Here is a 25,174-nt window from a genome sequence, read left to right on the forward strand (position 1 = left end):
TTTTTGGTTCAGATTACAAAATTTTTGTTTGGGCAGTTGATGGCTCTAGGCCTGTACTCAATGTAGTTTAGAAGAATGAAGAGGGATCTCATTGAAAAATATCAAATATTGAATGGCCTAGATAGAGTGGACATGGAGAAGATGTTTGCTACAGTGAGGGAGTCTAGGACAGAGGGAAGAGCTTCAGAATACAAGGACGTTGCTTTAGAACAGAGATGAGGAATTTCTTTAGCCAGGGTGGTGAATCTGTGGAATTCATTGCCACGGACTGCTGTGGAGTCCAAGCTATTGGATACATTTAAAGCAGAAGTTGATGGTGTCAAATGTTACAGGCAGAAGGCAGGAGAATGGGGTTGAAAGGGATAATAAATAAGCAATGATAGATTGGAAGAACAGACTTGATGGGACAAATGGCCTAATTGTGCTCTTATGTCTTACAGTTTCATAGTATATCTGGAAGCTTTTCTGTATTTGTTTCAAGAAAAAAATTCCAGGTTTTTCCATCCTAGACTTACAGTTGAAATGTGTCACCTTGAAACTATTCAAGTAAATGTTTTTTAGCTCCACCCTTCATTTTGATGGGAAACTATTGATCTTTACTCTTGCATTAAGTTTATTTTATTGGTTATTTTAGTTAAGTGATAATAACACTTTTTAATTGTTCAGTGGAATAGATTGGGGGAAAAAAAACTCAATGCGGAGTCATTTCCACATGGCTTTCTAGCAATTTCTCACTTAAGTCAGGCTAGGAATTCAGGAGAATCCTGATAAATTTCAAAGTTGCTGTATATGTTGATCGAACATTCCTTCATATATCTTGAAATTAGATTAAAATTTGGTATGATTCCTATGTTAAAGTCTATTAATTCTTGTAACACCTTCTTACATGCACCAGGTGGTGGTAGTTTCATGCTATTTTCTCCTTGGCCTTCTAGGTGGTAGAGATTGCAGGTTTTCTGAATGGAACTTTAGTAAGATGAAACTGTGCTTTTAATTTGGAAGTAGTGTACACTGGAACAATGTTGTTTTGGTGCTAGATAGAGAGTCTGTTCAGGGTGATTGAAGGATTACAATTAAGCCTTGGTCTTCAAAGTTCAAAGTAAAATTTATTATCAAAATACATATACTGCACGTTGCCATATACTTCCTTCAGATTCATCTTCCTACAGACATTTGCAGGAAGAAAAATAAATAAAATAGAATTTACCAAAAAATATACATAAAGTGTGGCAAACAACCAATGTGCAAAAGCAGACTTGTGCAAATAAAAAATAAAACTGAGAACATGAATTATAAAGCATCGTTAAATGTGTGTCTATAGGTTGCAGAATCAGATCGGAGTAGTGCTGAATGAAGTTATTCACGCCTGTTCAGGAGCCTGATGGTTGAACCTGGTGGTGTAGGTCTGTACCTCCTGCCCAGTAGTAGTAGTAGTAGTAGTGAGAAGAGATCATGGCCTGGATGGTAGGGTCTTTGATAATGGCTGCTGCTTTCCTGCAACAGCGCTCCATGTAAATGTACTCAATGGACTCATGGTGCAGAGGACTGTGCCTGTGATGTACTGGGCTGTATCCACCACATTCTGTAGTCTTTTCCATTCCCGGGCATTGGTGTTTCTATTAAAGGCCATGATGCAACCAGTCAGGATACTCTCAGCTGTGCATCTATAGAAGCTTGTCAAAGTTTTTGGGTGGCATGCTGAATCTACACAAACTTCTTGGACAACTTGTGAAAGCAGAGAAAATCTAGGTCAGTGCAATATATTCCTTCATAATATTAATATGACAATATGTAAATATCAGAAAGGCTTGAGGAACCAAAATGTGAGTCTCAGATAGATGCAGTGACTGGTCTGATCCACACAGAGAAATCATTACCCTGCACATTTAATTGAATTCCTAGGTATTGCAAGTGGCTGCATGATTCTCACATGTGAATCCAGGCATACAAGTATTTGTCCTTATCCTCAAACAAGCAGAAATCCTTCTAGGGTGCTGGTTGACAAAGCTGATTGGTGTAATATAAATAACTTGCTCCCTGGATGTCTAGAATTGATTATCAAGTTTTCTGGAAATGGTTACATAAAGATTAAAATCCTTTGTAGTTTCAGTTTAGTTAATATCCTGAGGTGGAACTGTCAAGGTAATATAGATACAGTAATGACCCACTTTATCTCAGGAAGGCCATAGTGTTGGTAAATCTTACCATCCCCACCCCTAATACCATAGACCACCCCTTCCCAGACTCATCTCCTTTACTACACTCCATCCAAGGAGGAGATGAACTTTATTCTTGAACAGAGAGCATTGGCACCTTTTTGATTGTGACTAGAATCAACAAGAAGTGACAGTATCTAGGGCTACTATTAGCTCTAAAGCCATTACTGGAATGGTCCATGCATTGCTCTGCAGATGTACTAATGGTTTAGAGTCAATGGTCTGACACATCCACATACAGTAACAGCTGTCTGGCCATTTGTTGGATGTGCCCTCCTGACCCTAGCTCCTACTTCTGACAGGCAACCCTGCTCCACAGACCCTCACCTCCTCCACTCTCCACCTTAAGGCCTGATTCATAGTTACCAACATCTGATTACCAGTGTAAACAGACAAAGATATAACTCGGGATTTTGAGCTCAGTCCCAGCAACAGTACTCGCTAGGTAAGTGACATAGAGTTTCCTCTACATTCCACAGCTCAACTGCAGTTCTCATAAATGAACTGAACACTTAATTACCAACAAACATTCAGGCATCATAGGTTATGATGGGTTGGAAATATTTTTTCCTCTTAATCTATGGTTTTTCATGCATAACTAACAGATGCCATTTGATGAATAACTACAGTTCAGGATTGGTGTCTATGAATGATAAATTCCAAATCTGTATTCTTCTGCTATGAACTAGAAAGTTGCAACATGTTGAATTGCACTAAAAAAGGCCAGAGATTTAAAAACAAATTGTAATATTAATATCTTGTCATTTCGTAGTATCCTTCATCACCAGAGTTCCGAGCCACTAGCCTTGCTTGGCTGGTGATGAGAATGAGAACTGCCATCTCGAGCAGATCCTTCACACACAGCCAGAGTCTCAACCCCGTCTTATGTTGCCATTCAGGTGTCTGTGATGTGGAAGATATCTCCTGCATTGTTTATTTGTCATGACGGTTTGGAAAGGGATGCAAATTTCTTGTTGAAGTTTATCTTAAGCAGGTGTATAACATTGGACTCTAAGCTCCATAAAGTATTTACAGGGTGCATACTAAAACAAATGTCAGCTGCTGCTGGAATATCTTTAACTTGGTGAATACATGACAAGAGGTTGAGCAAACTAAGGCTTTTCTGTTTTGAGTGAAGGAGAATAAGAGGTGTATAACACGATAAGAGGCATAGATACAGCAGACTGTCAATGCCTCTTTCCCAGGATAAAAATAACAAATGTGAGAGGGCATAATATTAAGATGTCTGGAAAAAAGTATAGAGGGATGTCAGAGGTATTGTTTTTTTTTACAGCGAGAGCAATGGAACACACTGGTGATAGAGGCAGATACATCAGGGAGATTTAAGAGACTCTTAGGAAAGCACATGGATGAAAGACATGGAGGATTATATGGGAAGGAAGCATTAGATTAATTGTGGAGTAGGTTAAAAGTATGATCCAACATTTTAGGCTAAAGGGCCTTCACTGTGCTATGCATTTCTATGTTCTACATACTTTGGTCTGCCCACATCTGCTGACCTTCCAGCTGAAGGACATGCTCACAGCAGAATGTTGCAGGACCATGTGCTGAAACATTATTATGCTGGGACAGACTTTATTAAAACACTAAATCGAACAGAGTCTTCCCCAACCAGAAGCCCTGGATGAACCATGAGATGTAAAAGCTGCTGAGGGCCAGATCCGAGGCATTCAAGTCTGGAGACCGAGAAAGCTACAAGAAGTGCAGGTGTGATTTCCGGAAAGCCATCTCATGGGTGAAGTGAGAATTCCACCCAAAACTTATATCAACAAGGGATGTTCAACAGCTGTGGCAGGGCTTGACTGCTATCACCTCCGACAAAATTAAGTCAAGTGACATGGGCGACAGCAGGGCTTTGCTTCCAGATGAACTCTGTGCTCACTTTGACCGTCAACATGGAGGAACCATAGCAAAGTCACACATCCCCGATGATCCTATGATTTCAGTCTCTGATGCCGACGTGCGGGCAGCTTTCAGGAGGGTGAACCCATGAAAAGCATCCGGCCCAGATGGGGTACCTGGCCAAGTACTAAAGACTTGTGCTGATCGACCGGCTGGTGTGTTCACTGAGATCTTTAACCTCTCACTTCAGCAGTCTGAGGTACCCGCCTGCTTCAAGCAGGCTTCAATTATTCAGAGTAAGAAGAACGTGTGGTGACCTACCTCAATGACTATCACCCAGTAGCGCTTACATCCAGTGTGATGAATTGCTTTGAGAGGCTGGTGATGAAACATTTCAACTCCTGCCTGTGAAGCAACTTCGATCCGCTCCAATTTGCCTACCGGAGCAACAGGTTCACAGCAGGTGCCTTCTCATTGGCTGCTCTCACAATCCTGAAACACCTGGATAGCAGAAATGCGTACATCAGGATGGTCTTTATCAACTATAGCTCAGCTTTCAATACCATCATCCCCTCAAAACTAATCAATAAGCTCCAAGACCTTGGCCTCAATAACTCCTTGTGTAACTGGATCCTCAATTGCCTCACTTGCAGATCCCAGTCAGTGCAGATTGGCAACAACATCACCTCCATGATCTCCATTACCACAGGGCTGTGTGCTTAGCCCTCTTTTCTACGTGCTTCACACTTATGACTGTGAGGCTAAACACATTTCATCTATGTTTTTATTTCAGATGTTCAGTTTCTATGTTTTTTGTTTTTTTTCTTAAAAATAACATCTCTACTTCTACATTCAGTCCTCTTGCAACAAATAATATTTTGTTCGCTTTCCAAACTACTTGCTCTAATGCACACTAGAATCAGCTGTATTTCAAAGCACACCATTTAAAGCACACCATGCTTCTTTTTTCATGTTTTTGTGCCAAAATCAGAATCCAAATTAGGTTTATTATCTCTGACATTCTGTATAATAATAATAATAATAATAATAATACTTCATTGATCCCAAGTGGGAAATTCTTTCATTACAGCAACAACATTTAGAAACACATTGATGTCTAAAACTTTGACAAACTTCTATAGATGTGCAATAGAGAATGTATTGACTGGCTGCATCAAGGAAACACCAATGCTTTTGAATGGAAAATCCCATGAAAGGTAGTGGACTCAGCCCAGTAGATCACAGGTAAAGCCCTCCCAACCATTAAGCACATCTACGTGAATCACTATCATAGGAAAGCACCATCCATCATTAGAAACATGAGAAATTCTGCAGATACTGCCTGGTCTGCTGAGTTCCTCCAGCATTGTGTGTGTGTTGTTCCATTATCAGCCAGGTTTCCCACCACCCAGGTCATGCTCTGTTCTCACTACTGCTATCAGATAGAAGGTACAAAAGCCTCAGGACTCGCACCACAAGGTTCAAGAACAATTACTACTACTCCTCAACCACCAGGCTCTTGAATAAAAGGGGATAACTATGCTCGCTTGCCCCATCATTGAAATGTTCCCACAACTAATGATCGCACTTTAAGGACTCTTTATCTACTGTCTCATGTTCTCATTATTGTTATTCTTTATATTTGCATTTGCACAGATTCAGAATCAGGTTTATTATCACCGGCATGTGTCGTGAAATTTGGTAGCATCAGCAGTACAATGTAATACATGATCATATAGAAAGAAAAAGTATTTTAAAAATAAGTAAAACAACTATATATATATATATATATATATAAATAGTTAGATTAAAAATAGTGCAAAACAGAAATAATATTTTTAAAAGTGAAAGTGTTTATGGGTTATAGTGTTTATATAAAATAGTTAAATTAAATAAGTAATGCAAAATTATAAATAAAAAAGTAGTGAGGTAATGTCCAAGGGTTCAATATCCATTTAGGAATTGGATGGCAGAGGGGAAGAAGCTGTTCCTAATTCGCTGAGTGTGTGCCTTCAGGCTTCTGTACCTCCTACCTGATGGTAACAGTGAGAAGAGGCCATGTCCTGGGTCCTTAATAATCAACACCACCTTTCTGAGGCACCGCTCCTTGAAAATGCCTTGGATGCTACGGAGGCTGTTACCCAATATTAAGCTGACTAATTTTACAACTTTCTGCAGTTTCTTTTGGTCCTGTGCAGTAGTTCTTCCCCCCACCCCCCCCCCCCCCGCCACAACCTCCATACCAGACAGTGCTGCAGCCTTTCAGAATGCGCTCCCTGATACATCTGTAGAAGTTTTTGAGTGTTTTAGGTGACAAACCAAATCTCCTCAAACTCCTAATGAAGTATACAGTAGTTGCTGTCTTACATTCTTTATAGCTGCATCGATACATTAGGACCAGGTTAAATCCTCAATGATTTTAATACCCAAGAACTTGAAATTGCTCACTCTCACCACTTCCAATCCCTCTGTGAGGATTGGTTCGTGTTCCCTTGGTCTTGCCCCTTCCTGAAGTCCACAATCAGCTCTTTCATCTTACTGACATTGAGTGCAAGATTGTTGCTGCAACACCACTCAACTAGCTGGTTTATCTTGCTCCTTTACACCCTCTCATTGCCATCTGGGATTCTACCAGCAATGGCTGTATCATCAGCAAATTTATAGATGGCATTTGACACAGTTTGTTGTCTTCTGCACTCTGATTGATATTTTATTGACCCTGTTATAGTTACTGTTCTATCAATTGGCTGAGTATGCTCCCAGGAAAATGAATCTGAGGGTTATGTATGGTGACATAGATGTACTTTGATAATAACATTTACTTTGAACTTTGAGTTGCTGAAGCTACTTCAGTCTCATGCAGAAAGGTTACAGCAAAGGATTTTCCTACCAAAGCACATTTGAAGGACTAGTATCAATTTAATAATCTCCGAAGTCCATGGCTGCTTAAATGTTTAGGAACAGAACATTCTTTCTGTTAGCATAGTATAAATTTGATATGCAAATACAGTTAAAGGCTCGCTTCTATGAATTTGTTAATTCAATGTTTCATGTTGTGACAACAAAAATTTTAGTTTTGAGAAATCAAAAAAATGAGTGTCATTCTAACAGAAGATTAAAATTTAAATAATATTACGGAACACAGAAATCTACAGCACATTACAGGCCCTTCAGCCCACAATGTTGTGCTGACCATGTAAACTACTCTAGAAACTGCCTAGAATTTCCCTACCACATAGCCCTCTATTTTTCTAAGCTCCATGTACCTATCTAAGAGGCTCTTAAAAGACCCTATTGTATCCGCCTCCACCACAGTCGCTAGCAGTGCACTCCACGCAACCACCACTCTCTGTGTGAAAAACTTACCCCTGACATCCCCCTTGTACCCATTTCCGAGCACCTTAAAACTATGCCCCTTCAAGTTAGCCATTTCAGCTCTGGGAAAAAGCCTCTGGCTATCCACACGATCAATGCCCCTCATCATCTTATACACCTCTATCAGGTCACCTCTCATTCTCTGTCTCTCCAAGGAGAAAAGGCCAAGTGCACGTAACCTATTCTCTTAAGATACACCCTCCAATCCAGGCAACATCCTTGTAAATCTCCTCTGCACTCTCTCTATAGTATCCACATTCATCCTGTAGTGAGGTGATCAGAACTGAACACAGTACTCCAAGTGGGGTCTGACCAAGGTGTTACATAGTTGTAACATTACCTCACAGCTCTTGAACTCAATCCCACGGTTGATGAATACCAACACACCATACGCCTTCTTAACAACACTGTCAACCTGCGCAGGATCATCTCTCTGATCCTCCACACTGACTAGAGTCTTACCATTTATATTATATTCTGTCCTCAAATTGGAGTGGCAGATACAATATATGACCCAAACTGACTCATGGATGAAGTGTCGCCTCGGCTAGAAGGGCTGTTTTAGGCCCTGAATGGTAGTGAGGGAGGAGGTGTAGCACTTGTTCCACTTACAAGGATGAGCACCAGGAGAGAGATTGGTGGGGAGGGATGAATGGACAAGGGAGTCGCATAGGGAGCGATCCCTGTAGAAAGTGGAGGGGCGGGAGAAAGATGTGCTTGCTGGTGTGATCCCATTGGAGATGGCGGAGGTTACTGGGGTGGTAGGTGAGGACAAGAGGAACCTTAACCTTGGTGGGGTGGCGGGAGGATGGGGTGAGGGCAGATGTGCACGAAATGGAAGAGATGCGGGTGAGGACAGCGTTGATGGTGGATGAAGTAAAGCCCCTTTCTTTGAAGGGGGACATCTCCTTCATTCTGGAATGAAAAGCCTCATCCTGAGAGCAGATGCGCGAAGGAGGAGGAACTGAGAGAAGAGGATGGTATTTTTACAAGTGGCGGAGTGAGAAGAGGCATAGTCTATGAGAATCCGTGGGCTTATAAAAAGATATCAGTAGATAAACTGTCTCTAGCAATAGAGACAAGAGATCAAGAAAGGGGAGGGAGGTGTCGGAAATAGACCAGGTAAATTTGACAGCAGGGTGGAAATTGGAGGTAAAGTGGATGATGCCAACAAACTCAGCATGGCTGCAGAAATCAGCTCCAAGTAGTCATCGATGTAACGGAGGAAATGTTGGGGAGCAATGCCGGTGTAGGACTGGACTATAGACTGTTCCATGTAGCCCACAAAAAGTGAAGCATTGCTGGGACCTATGCTAGTGCCCACGACTACACCTTTCATTCAGAGAAGTGGGAGGAGCCGAAGGAGAAATTATTGAGAGTGAGGACCAGTTCCACCAGACGGAGGAGAGTGGTGGTAGAGGGGAGCAGGTTGGGTCTGGTGTCCATAAAGAAATGGAGAGCTTTGAGGCTTTTCTGGTGGGGGATGGAGGTGTATGGAAATAGACGCCCAAGGTGAAAATGAGACAATCAGGGCCAAGGAACTTGAAAAGATCCAGAGCGTGTGACGTGTCATGGATGTGGGTGGGAATGGTCTGAACTGGGGGGGGGGGTAGAAACAGGGCTGAGATATTATCTAGAAAGAAGCAGAGAGCTTTAAGCTCTCCATCAGCTCTTGGGTCCTTGGAGACTCCATCTTCCTTCCATCCACCTTCCCTGAAAAACCTAACCTCCCCTAATTCTCCCCCTCCCCTCTGATCCCACCTCTCTGTGCCAGGTCTTCACTATTCCCTGTGACCTTCCCCTCTCTGAGGCAGAACGTTCTGTCTAACCTTTGTCCCCCTAAGCCCACACTTCAGTGAGTTACGCGCCCACCTTGAAGCTGAACGCTTCTTCCGTCGCATCCGTCTCTGTGCCTATTTCTTTGGCAAGGACTCTCCACCCCGCACCGATGACCCCCTTCTCCCGTCTTCAGCCTTCCTCATCTCCCTTGATGCTCTGCCCTAGTCTTCTGCTTGCTCTGGCTCTTTTCATTGCTAAATGCCGACGAGCCTTCAACCGTCTCAACCTTACCACTCATCGCTCAAATTCTAACCTCACTCCTTCCTTAAAGCTCCCCACTTCTTTCTAGATAACAGGCCGGACCTACTCCCTTCCATGACCACTCTTCCGTCTGGCGGAACCCCAGTCCTCACTTTTAATAATCTCTCCTTCCACTCTTCCCGCTTCGAAACCAAAGGTGTAGTCATGGGCACTCACATGGGTCCTAGCTTTGCCTGACTTTTTGTCAGCCACGTGGAACAGTCCGTGTTTCAAGCCTGCACTGGTGGCCATCCCCCACTTTTCCTAAACTACATCGACGGCTGCATTGGTGCTGCTTCCTACAACCCATACGGAACTCTTCGACTTCATCAACTTTGCCTGCAACTTCCATTGCCCTCAAAATGTACCTGCTCTATTCTGACACCCTATCCCCTTTCTCGATTTCTGTCTCCATCTCTGAAGACATTTGCCTACTGATTTTTTAATAATCCTTTTTATAACCCCATTGATTCTCACAGCTACCTGGTACTTAGTTAGCCTTGTAAGCGGAGCAAGTGCTCCACCTGCCCCTACACCTCCCCCTCACCATCATTCAGGGCCTCAAGCAGTCCTTCCAGGTGAGGCAAAACTTCACCTGTGAATCTGTTGGGGTGATCGACTGAGCGAACACACACACACACAGACAGACAGACAGACAGACAGACACACACACACACACACACCCTTCTTCCTTCTTGCTCTAATTTCATATCTTTTTTTCTTGTTCTGATGAAAGGTCTCCGCCGGAAACGTCGACAGTTTACTCATTTCCATAGATGCTGCCTCACCTGCTGAGTTCCTCCAGCATTTTGTGTGTGTTTTACTGTTTATTGGCATTAATCAAGTGTTCACTGTACTTTGATGAAATCCCCCAAATGTCTTTATATAAAATGCAAACAAATACAGTAGTTATAATTTCCAGCACGCAAGGAACAAATTTTCAAATATTATTTAAAAGAAACCTCTGTTGACGGTTAAGGTTGATGAAACAGCTAATAATTAATATTAGTTTTTAAAGGAGACACTTCAGTTTAACTTTTCACCAAAATGAACAGTAACACAAAACAGTTCATTTTCGCATACGCCATTTTGCCAGGTAATGATGGCTGCAGTATCAATGCTTGTCGTGAAACGGTTTAAGAAAGCTACTGTGATGTAGCTATAAAAGCTCAGAAAACATCTAGAGTTTCAAAACTGAACTTTGTTTATAACATTTTAAGAAAGCAACGAGCTGACTTGTTAATACACTTAACTAGTGAGCTTGACATGCTGTTGAATTCTTTCGGAATGCAGTAGCCAGTGGATCGCGCGGAACAAGGAATTCTATGCAAAATGCTCAGTTTTACCTGTTCATCGAGCAATTCAAAGCTAAGAGTAATTTAAGAGCATTCACTTCCACTTTGACTTAAGCAGCATTAATCAATATAATCGTTCCCTGATACTTTTGTATTACAGATATACATATAGACATGACTTCACTGATTTGCCGTCTCATATTCTTCCAGTCCCTTACATCACCGATGTTAATGGACTCCGAGCACTCTCCGTCTGCTTGGATCGGACTACAGCTGGGATATTTTCAAGTCTAGCCAAAATTCATGGTCTGTGTTAGCTACAAAAAAATAGTTAAACTATAAGGGAATTGGAAACATTCTATAGCAGACGGGGTGACGGGGATTCAGTGTTGTTAATATTCCGGGAAAGTGTGCTTTCTCAACGGGGGGTGGGTGGGAACAACCGGAACAACTCTCAATGAATGATTTATCGTTTGACATAATCCTGACAGATCGGGAGATATAGAGAACGGTATACAATTTCCGTTCAAACAAATGGTTGTGTTAATTTCTCTGAACATGGGTTTACTTTTGTGGGTTCTCAGAACACGGGCTCTCAGAAACTGGTTACAATTTATCAAGAACATTTTCTTGAAAGATAATGTTTTATGATAAGATGCTCTGGACCAGGCATCTCAGCGGAAACTGACACCGTTGATCTAAATACGGTTCTTCAGCAAAGCGTCATTTCTCCTGAGAGTCAAAGGGCCCATCGCTGTCGTTCCAACTCTTGTTACCGCCTTTCTTCCGGTTTCTTTCGGCCATGACGATAGCGGCGATGACAGTGACCAGCACCGTGCCAGTTATCACCAAGACGGTGGCAGTCTCGGCCACGCACAGCTGCGAATCCACTGCCACCAGTGGATATCCCAGGAGGTGCCCAGGAGCTGAGCAAGTGATGTTGCTGTAATCGTCCACGTGCAGATGCCGAACACTAACGATCTTCCCAAACACTCTCTGGAGGTCGCAGTCACACGTCCAGTGATTGTGGGCGAGCTGCAGGTGGGTGCCTTGAGTCTGAATGTTCAGAAACGTTTTGAAGTTGATGTGATTCAAACGGTTTCCATTCAAACACAGGAGATTCAAGCTCCGCAGGGAGCCGAAAGCTTCTCCCTGGATGGTTGAAATGTTGTTGTTCTCCAAGTGAAGAACTTCCAGACTTTGTAGCATGAGGAAGTATCCGTTTTCAATGACGACCAGCCTGTTGTTTGTCAGGAACAGAGTCCGGAGTTTGGGCAGACCTCTGAAAACCCCGCTTTCCATGGACGTGATCAAATTGCCGCTCAGGTCCAACTTCTGCAGGCTTTCCAGATTCCGCATGCTATCGCCGTGAATGTATTCAACATGGTTATTCGACAGTCTCAGTTCTATCAAGTGCTGCAGGCTATCAGAAAGATCCCCGGGTAGGAACTTTATACGATTTTGATCCAGATCTAGGCTTTCCAGAAAATTCAGGGACTCGAAGGCTCCAGAATGGATGAGATTAATTCGGTTGCGAGCCAACAGGACTACCCGCGTGGACCACAGTCCGCTGAAGGAACCGCGGGGAATCTCGGCCAGGTTGTTGTACCTAATATCTAGCATCCATGTACCGTGTGGGATATCCCTCGGGATGGAAGTCAGGGAACGCCTTTTGCAGTCCACGAAATGGGAGAAATCATCGCAGGAGCAACGGTGCGGGCACAGTTTGAATCCATCGGTCTTCAGGATGCCCGCCAAGACACCGAGGCAAGTGGTAATAATTAGGTTCATACCGTTTGCAATTTTCAAAGTGCTTCAGAAACCGAGGCTTTCGAGAGACGGATAAACAAATTCCTTCAAGTATTTGGCGAATGCCAGTTCCATTAAACTAAGTCACTTTAAATAGTCACTCTTGCAAATAATTCAACTATTGAAAACATATATCGTAGCATTTGTGTCTTTTGCTTACATTTACGGATTGTCCCCTTGATTTCTTTTCTAAAACTACTTTGTCCTTTGATTTTTGGATATACAATATTCACTTTGTCACTGCAGGCTCATCGCTTGTCGTTTGTTTTTGATTTCTTCGTTGTCAAGAACGTCCTAATCTACAACCACTTTCATGTCACTGTAACAGTAAATAAAACGTATGTTACTTAACATAATGTCTAACTTTTCTCCCGCGATCCACATCAAATATACATTCCAATCCCTTATTACCTTTATATTTGTCTGGGTTAAATTAGTATTCCCGACAATTATATATTAAATGGCATGTAGTAAACTTGTGAATATTGTGTCCAGTCTTGGGTGCCTCCACTATTAGGATCTAGAACCCTTAAGATTAGGAGTTAACTATTCTGCACTAAGAGGGAAGATTTCTTCACCCAAACTATGTTGAATACATGGAATTCTGTATCCCAGAGGACTGGAGACTGGGTCACTCAAGTCTATTCATTCCCCAGATCAACAGATTTTCAAGCAACAGGGCATTAGTGCACGAAAGTGGGGCTAAGGTAAAAGACTACCCACGACCTTGTTGAATGACAGCTTTGACTAGGGCTGAAAGGCCTGCAGGTGCATCTGTCTATTCTGTTCTTATACATAAGCTGAACCTGGAATAAGAGCTGATTAAAGACACCAGGCTCCTGTAGATCAATCAAATGTCATTAATGAGATCTGGATAGGGTGTTCAAAATTGATAGAGTAAATTGCAAGGAGCCCGTTTACATTCATCACCTTCTGTAACCAAAGGACAGAGATGGGTAACTGCTGATAAAGAGGGAAGGAGGTGGTTTGTTGAATTATATTATACAGTAACTTCAAATATCTTGCAATATAATTTGCCTTCCTTTACACATTGGTAGCCAGTCGTTATTTATGTACACTTTTTCTATAAATTCTATTGGATGTCTTTATTTTCCTTTATATGCCTGCAAGAAAATGAATGTCAGGGTGGTATATGGTAACGTACTTTGGCATGTACTTTAGTAATAAATTTACTTTGAAAACTTAAGGATAAGCATGATGTAAAACGTAAAGTTGATACATATTTGAGAAAGGATAATTTAAAATGGGTTGTGAACTGTGTTGGTGGATAGGTGTAAGTGAATAACCCAGTCAAATGATTAGAGTGGTGATAATGGACCCAATGGTGTCCTATGCTTTGAATCAACTCTGGATATTCCTTTATATTTATTAATGTTTTGTTTGTGAATTTATGAATGTAACATGAAAAATCATTTAATTTTACACTGCACAGCAAGAAAACTTAAACCAACAAGTAGAAGACAGTCAGTTAGAAACAAAAAAATCAAAACAATTCACAACAAAATTCTCCCTTCCTCCATGGCATTTCCAGCAGCCGGTGTTAGTAATTTTTTTGTGTATAGAAAAACAGCATGTACTCCATAAATGATGTTAACATAATTTTACTTTTACAAATATTTCTGAAAAATTCAAAACACCTGTAGGTAAATTCAGTGCAGGGTGTCACAAAACTGAAAACATTTCTGGTGTTATGAACACCATTGAATTTTCTTCTATAATCCTTAGGAAGGTGTCCAATGCGTCAGCTGTCTCTCATTTAAAAATATATTATACATGATGTAACACCCCATTCTATATCACTTCAATCCATAAGAAATTACTGTATATTTCAATTTTTTTTAAAAGTTGTCAGCCAATCCAATAAAAACTGGAAGCACACAGCAGGTTAATCATTATATAGCCACTTCTTCTATTCCTCAGAATATGGTTACAGCAATTTTACTTTTCAGTGCCTGCAGTAAAACAAAAGTTGCCTGTTATTTCCACAAATTATGGCTGATCCACTGAGTTTTTCCAGCATTTACTGCATTTAATATTTATAAAATATGAAACATTTTCTCTTTGCTTATCAGTGCAGGAATTGATTAGATTAATAACATGTAGGTAACAAGATCTGAATATATCAATATACATGATATCACTTACCCCTCTCTGTAGGATGGAATGTACTTGCAGTCTGAAGGTTTGGTTCTGTACCGATGGTTTTATAGAGCTGGGGCTGTCACATGTGAAACTGCTTCCAATCAATTTTTACTTTGTTCTGACATGTCCTTCTGCAGTAACCACAGATGTTTTAACTGGAAACTTCTGTCTCCACAGATTGACAGCTCAGATTTTATTAAGATTACACTCATCAACCAAGATTAATTATTTAAAAGCCAGTTGCTTTACAGCTACCATTAATGAAGATTAAAAGTTACCGTCACAGTAAAATAAATATCTTCGAAGGAGGATTGTCATTTACTAATGCAGTTGCAGAGAGAGAAAAAAATAAAATTAAAAGATTGAGTTTCTGGCTCAATTCTTTATGCATACAAAAGAATTCTAGTCTTTTGTATGCAAATCCTGTAGACAAATGGACACAAGAGAAGCTAATGCTAATTTTCTTCAGTGAATTTCCCTCAGAGGTTGATCATAACCCAAAATACAAGGGGTGATTGATAAGTTTGTGGCCTAAGGTAGAAGAAGTCAATTTTAGAAAACCTAGCACATTTTTTTTTCAACATAGTCCCCTCCTACATTTACGTGCTTGGTCCAGCAGTCAGGGAGCATACAGATCTTGGACCTCCAGATAGTGTCCACGGCATGGGTGATTGATAAGTTTGTGGCCTAAAGTCGAAGGAGATGAGTTATACTGCTCTCGTTACATGCACATGCAGTTCAACTCTGAGTGATTATACAGAAAGTTTGAAGTTAATAACTCATCTCCTTCTACCTTAGGCCACAAACTTATCAATCACTCCTGATGAGTTATTAACTTCAAACTTTTAGTCAACCATCTTCTGAAAAGGTGAAGTCAGGTATAAAATGATAAAATAGCCTTTTCTATACACATCAGCTTCTTTGTAAAAAAAAACTTTTGTTTTATTTGGTGCCCCTCATATTGTCACATTATTGGAACATAGGTTAGTTCATACATGAGTGTATGTGACAAAAGTCAATAATCAGGAAATTGCTTAGGTAAAGATCACCAGAAACTATGGACTAGTAAAATGTTGCACTTCATTTAAATACAATAGTGTGAAATGTAGAGTGATTTCCCAGAATGATATATTTTTAAATTGTGTTGACCACATCAGAAAGAATATGAAAGGAGATTATATGTATCTGTCTAGAAATGGAAGGGCTGGGCTGGTGGCTGATTAAAAATGAGATTAATTTCAACTTTACTATGTGCATGTAATAATTTGCCAAATCTCCTCTATGTCCCCTGGAACCTAAAAAGGTGAAAAATTAAAATTCACAGATTATAGATTAGGGTAACAATTACAGAAACAAATATTGAGGAGATGATAGAAACAATAGATCCCATTGTTGCTGCCTTCAAACTTACAAATATTACATAAATGTTATCTTAAAGAAACAGGTTTAATTATAACAAATTAAAACATGACCACAATTTGCCCCTCCTGGTTACCACCCATCTAACTTCCTCAGCTGATGAATGTCGAACATTTGAAAGAAGCACTAAAAGCTGAAAGGACACAGAATACAGTCTGGATGGGGGGCTTCAACATCCATCTGACTGTAACATATAAGATTATTAAGGGATTGGACAAGACAGAGGCAGGAAATATGTTCCAGATGCTGGGAGAGTCCAGTACCAGAGGACATGGTTTAAGAATAAGGGGTAGGTCATTTAGGACAGAGTTAAGGAAAAACTTCTTCTCCCAGAGAGTTGTGGGGGTCTGGAATGCACTGCCTCAGAAAGCAATGGAGGCCAATTCTCTGGATGCTTTCAAGAAGGAGCTAGAGAGGTATCTTATGGATAGGGGGATCAAGGGATATGGGGACAAGGCAGGAACCGGGTATTGATAGATGATCAGCCATGATCTCAGAATGGCGATGCAGGCTCGAAGGGCCGAATGGTCTACTTCTGCACCTATTGTCTATCCATCTCCAAGAATGGCTTGTTAGAAACAGCACAGTGAGAGCTGGTCAAGTCCTGCCAAATTGGATCCAATATTAAGGATAAGCCTACTTGAGCAATAAACAATCTGCCAGAGGAACCCAAAGGGTTGAGCAGCACCCAAGGGGGTGGGGGGGGGGGGGGGGAGAAGGAATTGTTGATGTCTCAGATTAAAACCCTGCATCAGGACTTAGGGTTCTGATGGACCTCAAAGGAAAATTACTCCAAAAGTCATAGCTTGAACAAAGGTAGATGGATAAAGCATCCCATTCCCAGGATAGCACAGTATGCCAGGAGCAAATATTTTAACCTGCCTCATCAATGATCTTCTTTTCATCAGTAAGTCAGAGGTATTCCTCATGATAACAAAATGCTCAATTCAATTCACAGTTTTTGAGAAATAAAACATTCCATGCCAGCATACAGCAAGATCTAGAGAACACACAGACATAGATGATGAAGTGGCATAATATTCACAGTATAGAATGCCAGACAATGATCATCATCAGCAAGAGAGAAAGAAAGAGTCTAACCATCTATCTGTGACATTCAGTGGTAATCATTAGCATCCTGGGGTTTACCATTGAAACTCAATTGGTCCAGCAACCTGTTATGGCTGTAGGAGCATTTTTCACTGCTTGGTTGAGTGCAGCTCCAACAAAATTCAAAGAAGCTCAACAAAATCCAGAACAAGGGTGCGCAGTTGGCTGGTACACAATCCACCACCTGAAGTATTCATTACCAATGCATTGCAGTTGCAGTTACAGTACTACATTGTGGTTCAGGAACAGTTGTTGCCCTACAACCACTGAGCTCCTAGATGGCCTCAGTAACCTCAACAGTGAACTGTGGACTCACTTCTGGAGACTCTGCTGATCATGTTCTCGGTATTATTTATTTTATTATTTTATTAATTGCACAATTTGTCCTCTTTTGCCCATTGGATGTTTGTTCGTCTTTGTTATGTATGGTTTTTTTCTTGGATTCTATTGTATTACTTTATTTTCCTGTGGGTGCCTACAAGAAGATGAATCTCAATCTTGTATTTGTTATACCTACTTTGATAATAAATTTGCTTTGTACTCATAAACTGCAATTATTCCCTTAGCCTACTCCCACAGCACCTCACCCAACTCATGATCTCTACCAGAAAGGAACAAATGGTTTCAGGTGAATAGGACCACCGCCACCTGTAGGTTCTCTCCAAATCACACTCCATCCCATCTTGGAAACAGTTCACCCTTTCCTCACTGTCACCAAGTCTAAGTTCCAGAACCCCAATTCAACATTACGGTGGGGGGGGGGGGACCTTCAATGGTTCAAAAATATGGCTCATCCTCCCCTACTCAAGAGTAGTTAGGGATAGGAAATAACTTCTAGCCATACCAACAATGCCAAAATGCTTTTTAAAAGTCTTAAGTATAACTAAGACTACAGTCAAGTGCAAACACGAGGAAATCTGCAGATGCTGGAAATTCAATCAACACACACAAAATGCTGGTGGAACGCAGCAGGCCAGGCAGCATCTATAGGAAGAACTACAGTCGACGTTTCAGGCTGAGACCCTTCATCAGGACTACACTACAACAGCGCCACCCCCCACCCCGTCAGTGGGTTTTATAGTGAGGTTGGGATTGGTGCGGTGGGAGCGGAGAGCAGAGCGTTTGGTAGGAGTGAGGTTGGAATTGGAACAAGGTGTGGTGAAGTCGAGACAGTTGATGTCCCGTATAGTGGGGTTGGGATTGGTGCAATATTCCTGATGGTCCTGTTCCACCAGCTGTGCTACAGTCAAGTGACTAATTTAAAACATTAAGAAAAAAGAGCAGGGATAAGAACGTACAATTATACTTGGAAAAGACAATAAATATATTGGATCCTCTTCAAAGTATTAATAATTTTATATGTATTCTTGGCAAGATCTTTAACCTTGATTCTCAGTCAATAACAAAAATTAAATGCAAATTTCCAGTCTTACTGATCTATTTTTATGTTCTGTAGAGGGATGAAACTAAACACCACATGAACATGATCACAGCAGGAAATTTGAATCAACTTTGCTGCGTGACCCAAAGGTTTCCCCAGACAGCTATAAACAGATTGCTTTCGTACTTCCATCAAATTGAAACATAATCTGGATATATCCCTGCTAATACCAACCAATGTGTTCATCCTCTGGGTCTCAATATAAAACAATTAAGGAGTGCTTTATTGCATTGTGAGCCAAGACCATTTTCTCAAATGACATCTGAAATTAGATGCTGAATTTAAATTGCATCAATTAAAAACACATAAAAAGTAATAAAATTGTAGGTTGTATTTTCCCAGTCAAAATATTCCAAGCCTTTTTGATGAACCATTCCAAATTTACCGTTGCCTGTGTTATGTTAAGAACATCTTATGCTTCATCAAGTTCCTTTTGGTGGCTTTAACAATGGTACTTAAATTTAAAAGATCAATGATCCCTCCAAAATAACAAAATACTCATTTGAATAATTATTTCCCAATATTGTGTATAGAAATTGTGTCGATACTACTAAAAAAAAAATTTACTTAATTATGCTGTTGGACTTTGTGGTAAAAAGCCAATAAACTTTACAATTTTATTGTAACAAAAGTATGATGAATTTAACAACCCCCCTTCCCCTTCCATCTGAAAAACCCTACTTTATTTGTGCAGCAAAATTGCTAGAAATCCAGGTTTCCAGTAATAGCACAAGATGACATCTGGGATTCATCAACTTTGTGCTCTATGGCCTTTCTCCTCTACCAACCAAATTTACAGAACAGGGCAAATGTTGGTGAAGGGAATGTGTGGATTAATGTAAAGTTAAGTGTAGACAAATAAATAGAGAAAGGAACAAAGTGCAATAAGATGGAGATTAAGAAAAGACAAAAAGTTTATAACAAAAAGTGATGAATACGCAGAATAAGAGTATATGATAAGCCAGGTATAGTGTGGATTTGTTGGTCCCTGGGAAGTTTATTATGAGCAAGATATATATTCAAATATTCTTACTTATATCCAATACTGCAAGTTATTTTCCAAAAGAAGTCCGTTTACTTTGCATTTCTAAATGTGAAATAGAAGTTATATTTTGTAAAAGTGGCACATAAATATTATGGAGAATATAAAAACTCTTTAAAAGTATTATCCATAAAAAATCCAAGACCCTCACCCCAGTTTCACTTGTTTTCTTTAACATTGGAACCATAAATCATTTCATTAGCAGAATCCATGCAATGAGATATACCAACCGTAAATGGTGGAGATGAGATTTAAGTCTCAAATACTGTGCAAGCTATAAATTTCATGATACGTAATCTATTCCAGTTAGGACTGGATAGCACAGTTAGTCTTCCTATCTTTTTAGCAAAACTAATGATGACATGAAGCAAAATGTGAAGAAATGGAAATTATATTTTAAATGTAAGAAATAAAGAATATTTCTGGAAATCAAAAATAATACAAAATGCTGGAGGAACTCAGCATGTCAGTTAGAATCTATGGAAAATGAGAACAGTTTGGGCCAAGGTCCTTCAACAGGAAGGTCATGATGAAGGGTCTCAGCCTGAAATATCAACTGTTCTCATTTCTATAGATGTTGCCTGACCTGTTAAGCTCCTTCAGCATTTTGTATCTGTTTCACTGGAACTTATATTATCTCTTTTTCACAAATTACTCAACTTTTACTTCTTAATGATTGAAAAAGCAATTATTTTTCAGCAATTCCAAACACATCATGTTATAAGAAATAAATTATGTCATCGTGCTGCTGAATGTTTATAGCCTGCAGGCAACCTTGATCTTTGTCAATGACCTAGCAAAGCAGATTGCTTTGCAATTTTAACAAGATCTACCAATATACTGTTACCTTGTCCATCTAATCAGGATCTGAGTTGATGGAACCCATTAAGTATATTGCAGTAGAAGATTATGCATTTTCCAGTATTGACTGGGATTGCCTTAATGTAAGGGAATTAAATTCTTTCTCTAAGTGCATTCAATGAAGTTTTTTTGAGAAAAATATATACATACTTTTTGTTTTAACACACACACAGTCCTACTAGGGACAGGGCAGTAGTCGACCACATCTTGGGAAATGAAACTGGGCAGTTGATGAAAGTGTTGGGGAGGGGAGCAATTTGGGAACAGTAACCATAATTCCTTAAGTTTCAAAGTTGTTAGGGAAAGGGGAAAGGTTTTTAATTAGGAACAGTCTGATTCCAATAGCGCAAGATGTTGTCTGCTGAATGTAGATTGGGAGCAGATGCTCATGGATAAATCAACCAACGACAAGTGGAAGTCTTATAAGACCATAAGACACAGGAGCAGAATTAGGTCATTTGGCCCACATCTGCATTGCCATTCCATCATGGCGGACTTATTTTCCCTCTCAATCCCATTCTCCTGCTTTCCCCCGTAACATTTGACACCCTTACTAATCAAGAACCTATCGACCTCTGTTTTAGATATACCCAATGACTTGGCCTCCACAGCCATCTGTAGCAATGGACTCTGCAGATTCACCAGCCTTTCGCTCATGAAATTCTTCCTCATCTCTGTTCTAAAGAGACAGTCTTGTCTTCTGAGGCTGTGCCCTCTGGTCCTAGACTCTCCTACTATAGGAAACATCCTCTCCACATCCACTCTATCTCAGCCTTTCAATATTCAGTAAGTTTCAATGAGATTCTCCTCACTCTTCAAGATGTCAGTGAGTACAGGCCCTGAGCTACCAAATGTTCCTCATATGTTAACCCTTTCAGTACTGGGAGCATTCTTATAAACCTCCTCTGGACCCTTTCTTAGATATGGAGTCAAAACTGTTCACAGTACAACAAATATAGTCTGAGCAATGCCTTTTAAAGCCTTGTGAAGGCTATCCTAACAAGGATTATACATATCAAAAGAGACTTGGTAAGAGTTCAGTGTGAGCATGCTTCAATAAGTGAGAATGGCAAAAATAGCAAGATTAGGGAACCTTGGGTGACAAAGGGTATTGAAAACCTGATAAGGAAGAAAAAGTAAACATACAGCAGGCATAAGTAACTGGGACTGAGTCTCTTGCGGAATAGAGTGTAAAAGAGTCAGAGTATTACAGCACAGAAATAATCCCTTTGACCCAACCATTCATGCAAACCAAGATGCCCCATCTAAGCTAGTCCCAATTGCCTGCATTTAGACCATATTCCTCTGAACCTTTCTATCCATGTACTGTCTAAGTGTTTCAATTGTACCCACCTCTACATCTTCATGTGGCAGCTCACTCCATGTACCCACCACATCTGGGTGAAAAACTTGCTCCTCTCACCTTAAACTTAAGCTCTTGAGTTTTACATTCCCCAACACTGGGGGTTTAAAAAGACTACTAATACCACTCATTATTTTATAGACATCTATAAAATCACCCCTCAGCCTTCTTCCTCCAGGGAAAACAATCTGTGGGGGGGGGGGGAGGGGGGGAAGGGAAGGGAGGTATATATTCAGTAAATGGAAGCATGCTGAGGAATGTTGATGAAGAGGAGCCTTAGTGTTTAAGTCCATGGTTTACCGTTAGTGGCAATGCAGGTAGATGGGCTGTATGGTATACCTGCCTTCATAGGTTATGATATAGAATGTGAAAGTTGGATGTTTATGTTGCAAATTTACAAAACCCTGGTTAGACTGTACTTGGAGATGAAAGGGCTGAAAGAGGTAAATAAAGTTATAACATGCATAGATAGGGTAGATGGGGTATGTTAGGGGTATCAAAAGCAAAAGGATTCATTTCAGCTGAGGGGAAGGAGTTTTAAAAGGGATTTAATGGAGATGGACAAGTATTTTTTTTAAAACAGCTCGTTGATATCTGGAACAGCAGAGAATACAAAATCCTTTCTAATATTAAAGAAAGAATTTGGCAAAATATATTAATCTTAAAGAATTTCAGCAAGTTATTTTAGCATGGCATTTTTTCTTGTTAAATAAATATTAACAAGAAAGAGCCTACTGGAACAGCACAGGAACAGGCCCTTTGGCCCACAACATTTGTGCTGGCCACTATACTAATTTAAACTGCTCATCTTCCACAACATGGCCAAAATCCTTCCATTCATTTGCCTGAAACATTCCTATCATATGTTTCCAGCATTTCCCCTGGCAATGTGCTACAGACACCTACCACTATGTAAAAAAAAAAAAAAATTGCCTCATAAATCTCCTTTTATACAAATGCAAGATGATTTCCTTACTTTTATATTTGGTGCCCCATACATCTTAACACTCAACGCCATTGGAGTTGCCACTTTCAGGGAGCTAGAGAGCATCTGATGAGGTTAGCAAGCACCCAGCTCATATTTTAAAAATCTGTACAACAGCATTGCCATAGCTGAAGTTCTGGATAAATGGATTGAATTAGTGCTTGGATGGAGATGGGAGAATCTCCAGATTGAAATTCATCTGCCAAGTACATTAATAGGAGGTAGCAGCTCAGATCAACTAAGAATTCGAGAATATTCCTAATCTCTCAGAAACCAGATGTCTTAGTCCTGACACTAGATTCATACTGCTGCAAACAGGAATAAAGATTTCAGTCTAATAATAGATTGAGGAATTTTCCATCATGAATAAATTTGAACATGAGAATTGTCTATTATTGTTACTTTATGTCATTTAAGTATCTATTACCTTCAATCATCATACATGATCAAAACCTGTGCAACATTCAATTAAAAATTCATTATTCATGGCTGAGATGCAACTGAACAATGACACCTGTGTTTATTAGGTTCATGGAGGAATATTTATTCCAGAATGGTCTTATTAGTCAAAGAAAAACATAAGAATAAATTAGCCTAGATGCTTGTGAAGTTAGTTAACATAGTCTTGCAATGCTGAATTAATAGTATACTTCAAGATTCTGATAGCAAGAGACCAGAAATAAAACCTACTTTGCAGATTTTAAATCTACACCTGACCTCTAGCCCACTACAGCTGGATGATGCAATGAGTTGAATGAATGGGACAAAGAACAATATAAGAGTCAGGTTTTGAAATGAAGAACAGTTTAAATTTCATGAAAAATTGAAGCACAAGAATTAAATGTTTTATATTTTAACTATGAAAAATGTTTGAGAATTACATTTAAACTATGGGCACATTTACAACACTAAAATAATTTCAGATAGCAACAATGTCTTGATTTGCTTTATACAGAGCATATTATGTACGGTAATCAAAAAGGCTGACAGACTGAGTACAGGAATTGGCACTTCCAAATAACTGAGTTCCAAGTCGAGAAAAACTACATTCAATCCTTTATTACGAAACCAGCAAAGACAAATGATCTTATAGCAACATTAAAAATTAACTAAACTTAAATTAGCAATATAATGAAATAAGCAAGTAGCATTCAAATTAGCGTAATTAAGCGGTCAACAAAGAAAAACACCACCCCCAGCTCACTCCCTCTCAACTAAAGTAAAACAGAGTGAATGCAGAACAATAATTCTTGCTTCTACCGCACCCCAACCTACATGACAAATTACCGAAACTTAAAGTAAACGCACAATACAAAATGCAATACAGACAAAAAGTAGATACATGGCTCCTACATTATGAATACAAACCTATTGCATCTCATTAAAACTTTGCAACATTCTTTATTGAAGCAAACACTGTAGTGTAGTAACGGGTAGACAGAGTGGTGATGGAGGTTTCTGGTACACTGGTCTTCATCATTTAGGGAGCTAATTATAGAAGTTGGGATATTATAGCGCAGTTCCACAAGACTTTGGTGAATCAGCACTTGGAGTACTGTATTCAGTTTTGGTCACCCTCCTATGGGAGAGACATTATTAAACTGGAAAGAGTGCAAAAAAGATTGGCAAGGATATTGCCGGAGATTGAGGGACTGAATTGTAGGGAGAGTTTTGACTGAGAGGCAATCCTATAGAGGTGTATAAAATCATGGGGGGGGGGGGCATAGATAGAGTGACACACATATCATGCTGGAGGAACTCAGCAGGTCAGGCAGTATCTATGGAGAGGAGTAAACAGTCAACGTTTCAGGCCAAGACCCTTCATCGTGTTTGTTTCCAGATGGTGAATTCACTTTGTCTTCCCTCCTCCACCTCCAGAGTGGCAGAAACAAGAACTAGAGGACATAGATTTAAGGTGAGAGGGGAATGATTGAGTTGGAACCTGAGGGACAATCTTGTTTCTCCCCATACAGAGAGTGGAATGTATAGCATATGGAATGAACTGCCAGAGAAAGCAGTTGGGGCAAGTATAACAACAACTTTTAAAAAGTACCTGTACAGGGACATGGATAAGAAAGGTTTGGAGATATATACACTAAACAGGACAAATGGGACTAGTTTGGATGAACATCTTGGACAGCATGGATCAGTTG

The 25,174-nt window shown here is 40.1% G+C and overlaps 1 protein-coding gene across 1 annotated transcript; it reads right to left on the reverse strand.

Annotated features, from left to right (window-relative positions):
* Window positions 1-10,426: 10,426 nt before the first annotated feature.
* LOC132384495 (slit homolog 2 protein-like) lies at window positions 10,427-14,827 on the reverse strand. Its single transcript, XM_059955644.1, has 2 exons — window positions 14,804-14,827; window positions 10,427-12,956 (listed from the first exon to the last, which is right to left on the reverse strand). The coding sequence occupies exon 2, from the start codon at window positions 12,617-12,619 to the stop codon at window positions 11,552-11,554; it is 1,068 nt and encodes a 355-aa protein (XP_059811627.1). The 5' UTR covers window positions 12,620-12,956; window positions 14,804-14,827; the 3' UTR covers window positions 10,427-11,551.
* Window positions 14,828-25,174: the final 10,347 nt, after the last annotated feature.

The sequence above is a fragment of the Hypanus sabinus genome, chromosome X1 (assembly GCF_030144855.1).
Source record: "Hypanus sabinus isolate sHypSab1 chromosome X1, sHypSab1.hap1, whole genome shotgun sequence".
NCBI lineage: Eukaryota > Metazoa > Chordata > Chondrichthyes > Myliobatiformes > Dasyatidae > Hypanus > Hypanus sabinus.

What these genes read in the sequence shown, in the direction of transcription:
- LOC132384495 (XM_059955644.1), bottom strand. Translation starts at nt 12,619, where the DNA reads ATGAACCTAATTATTACCACTTGCCTCGGTGTCTTGGCGGGCATCCTG.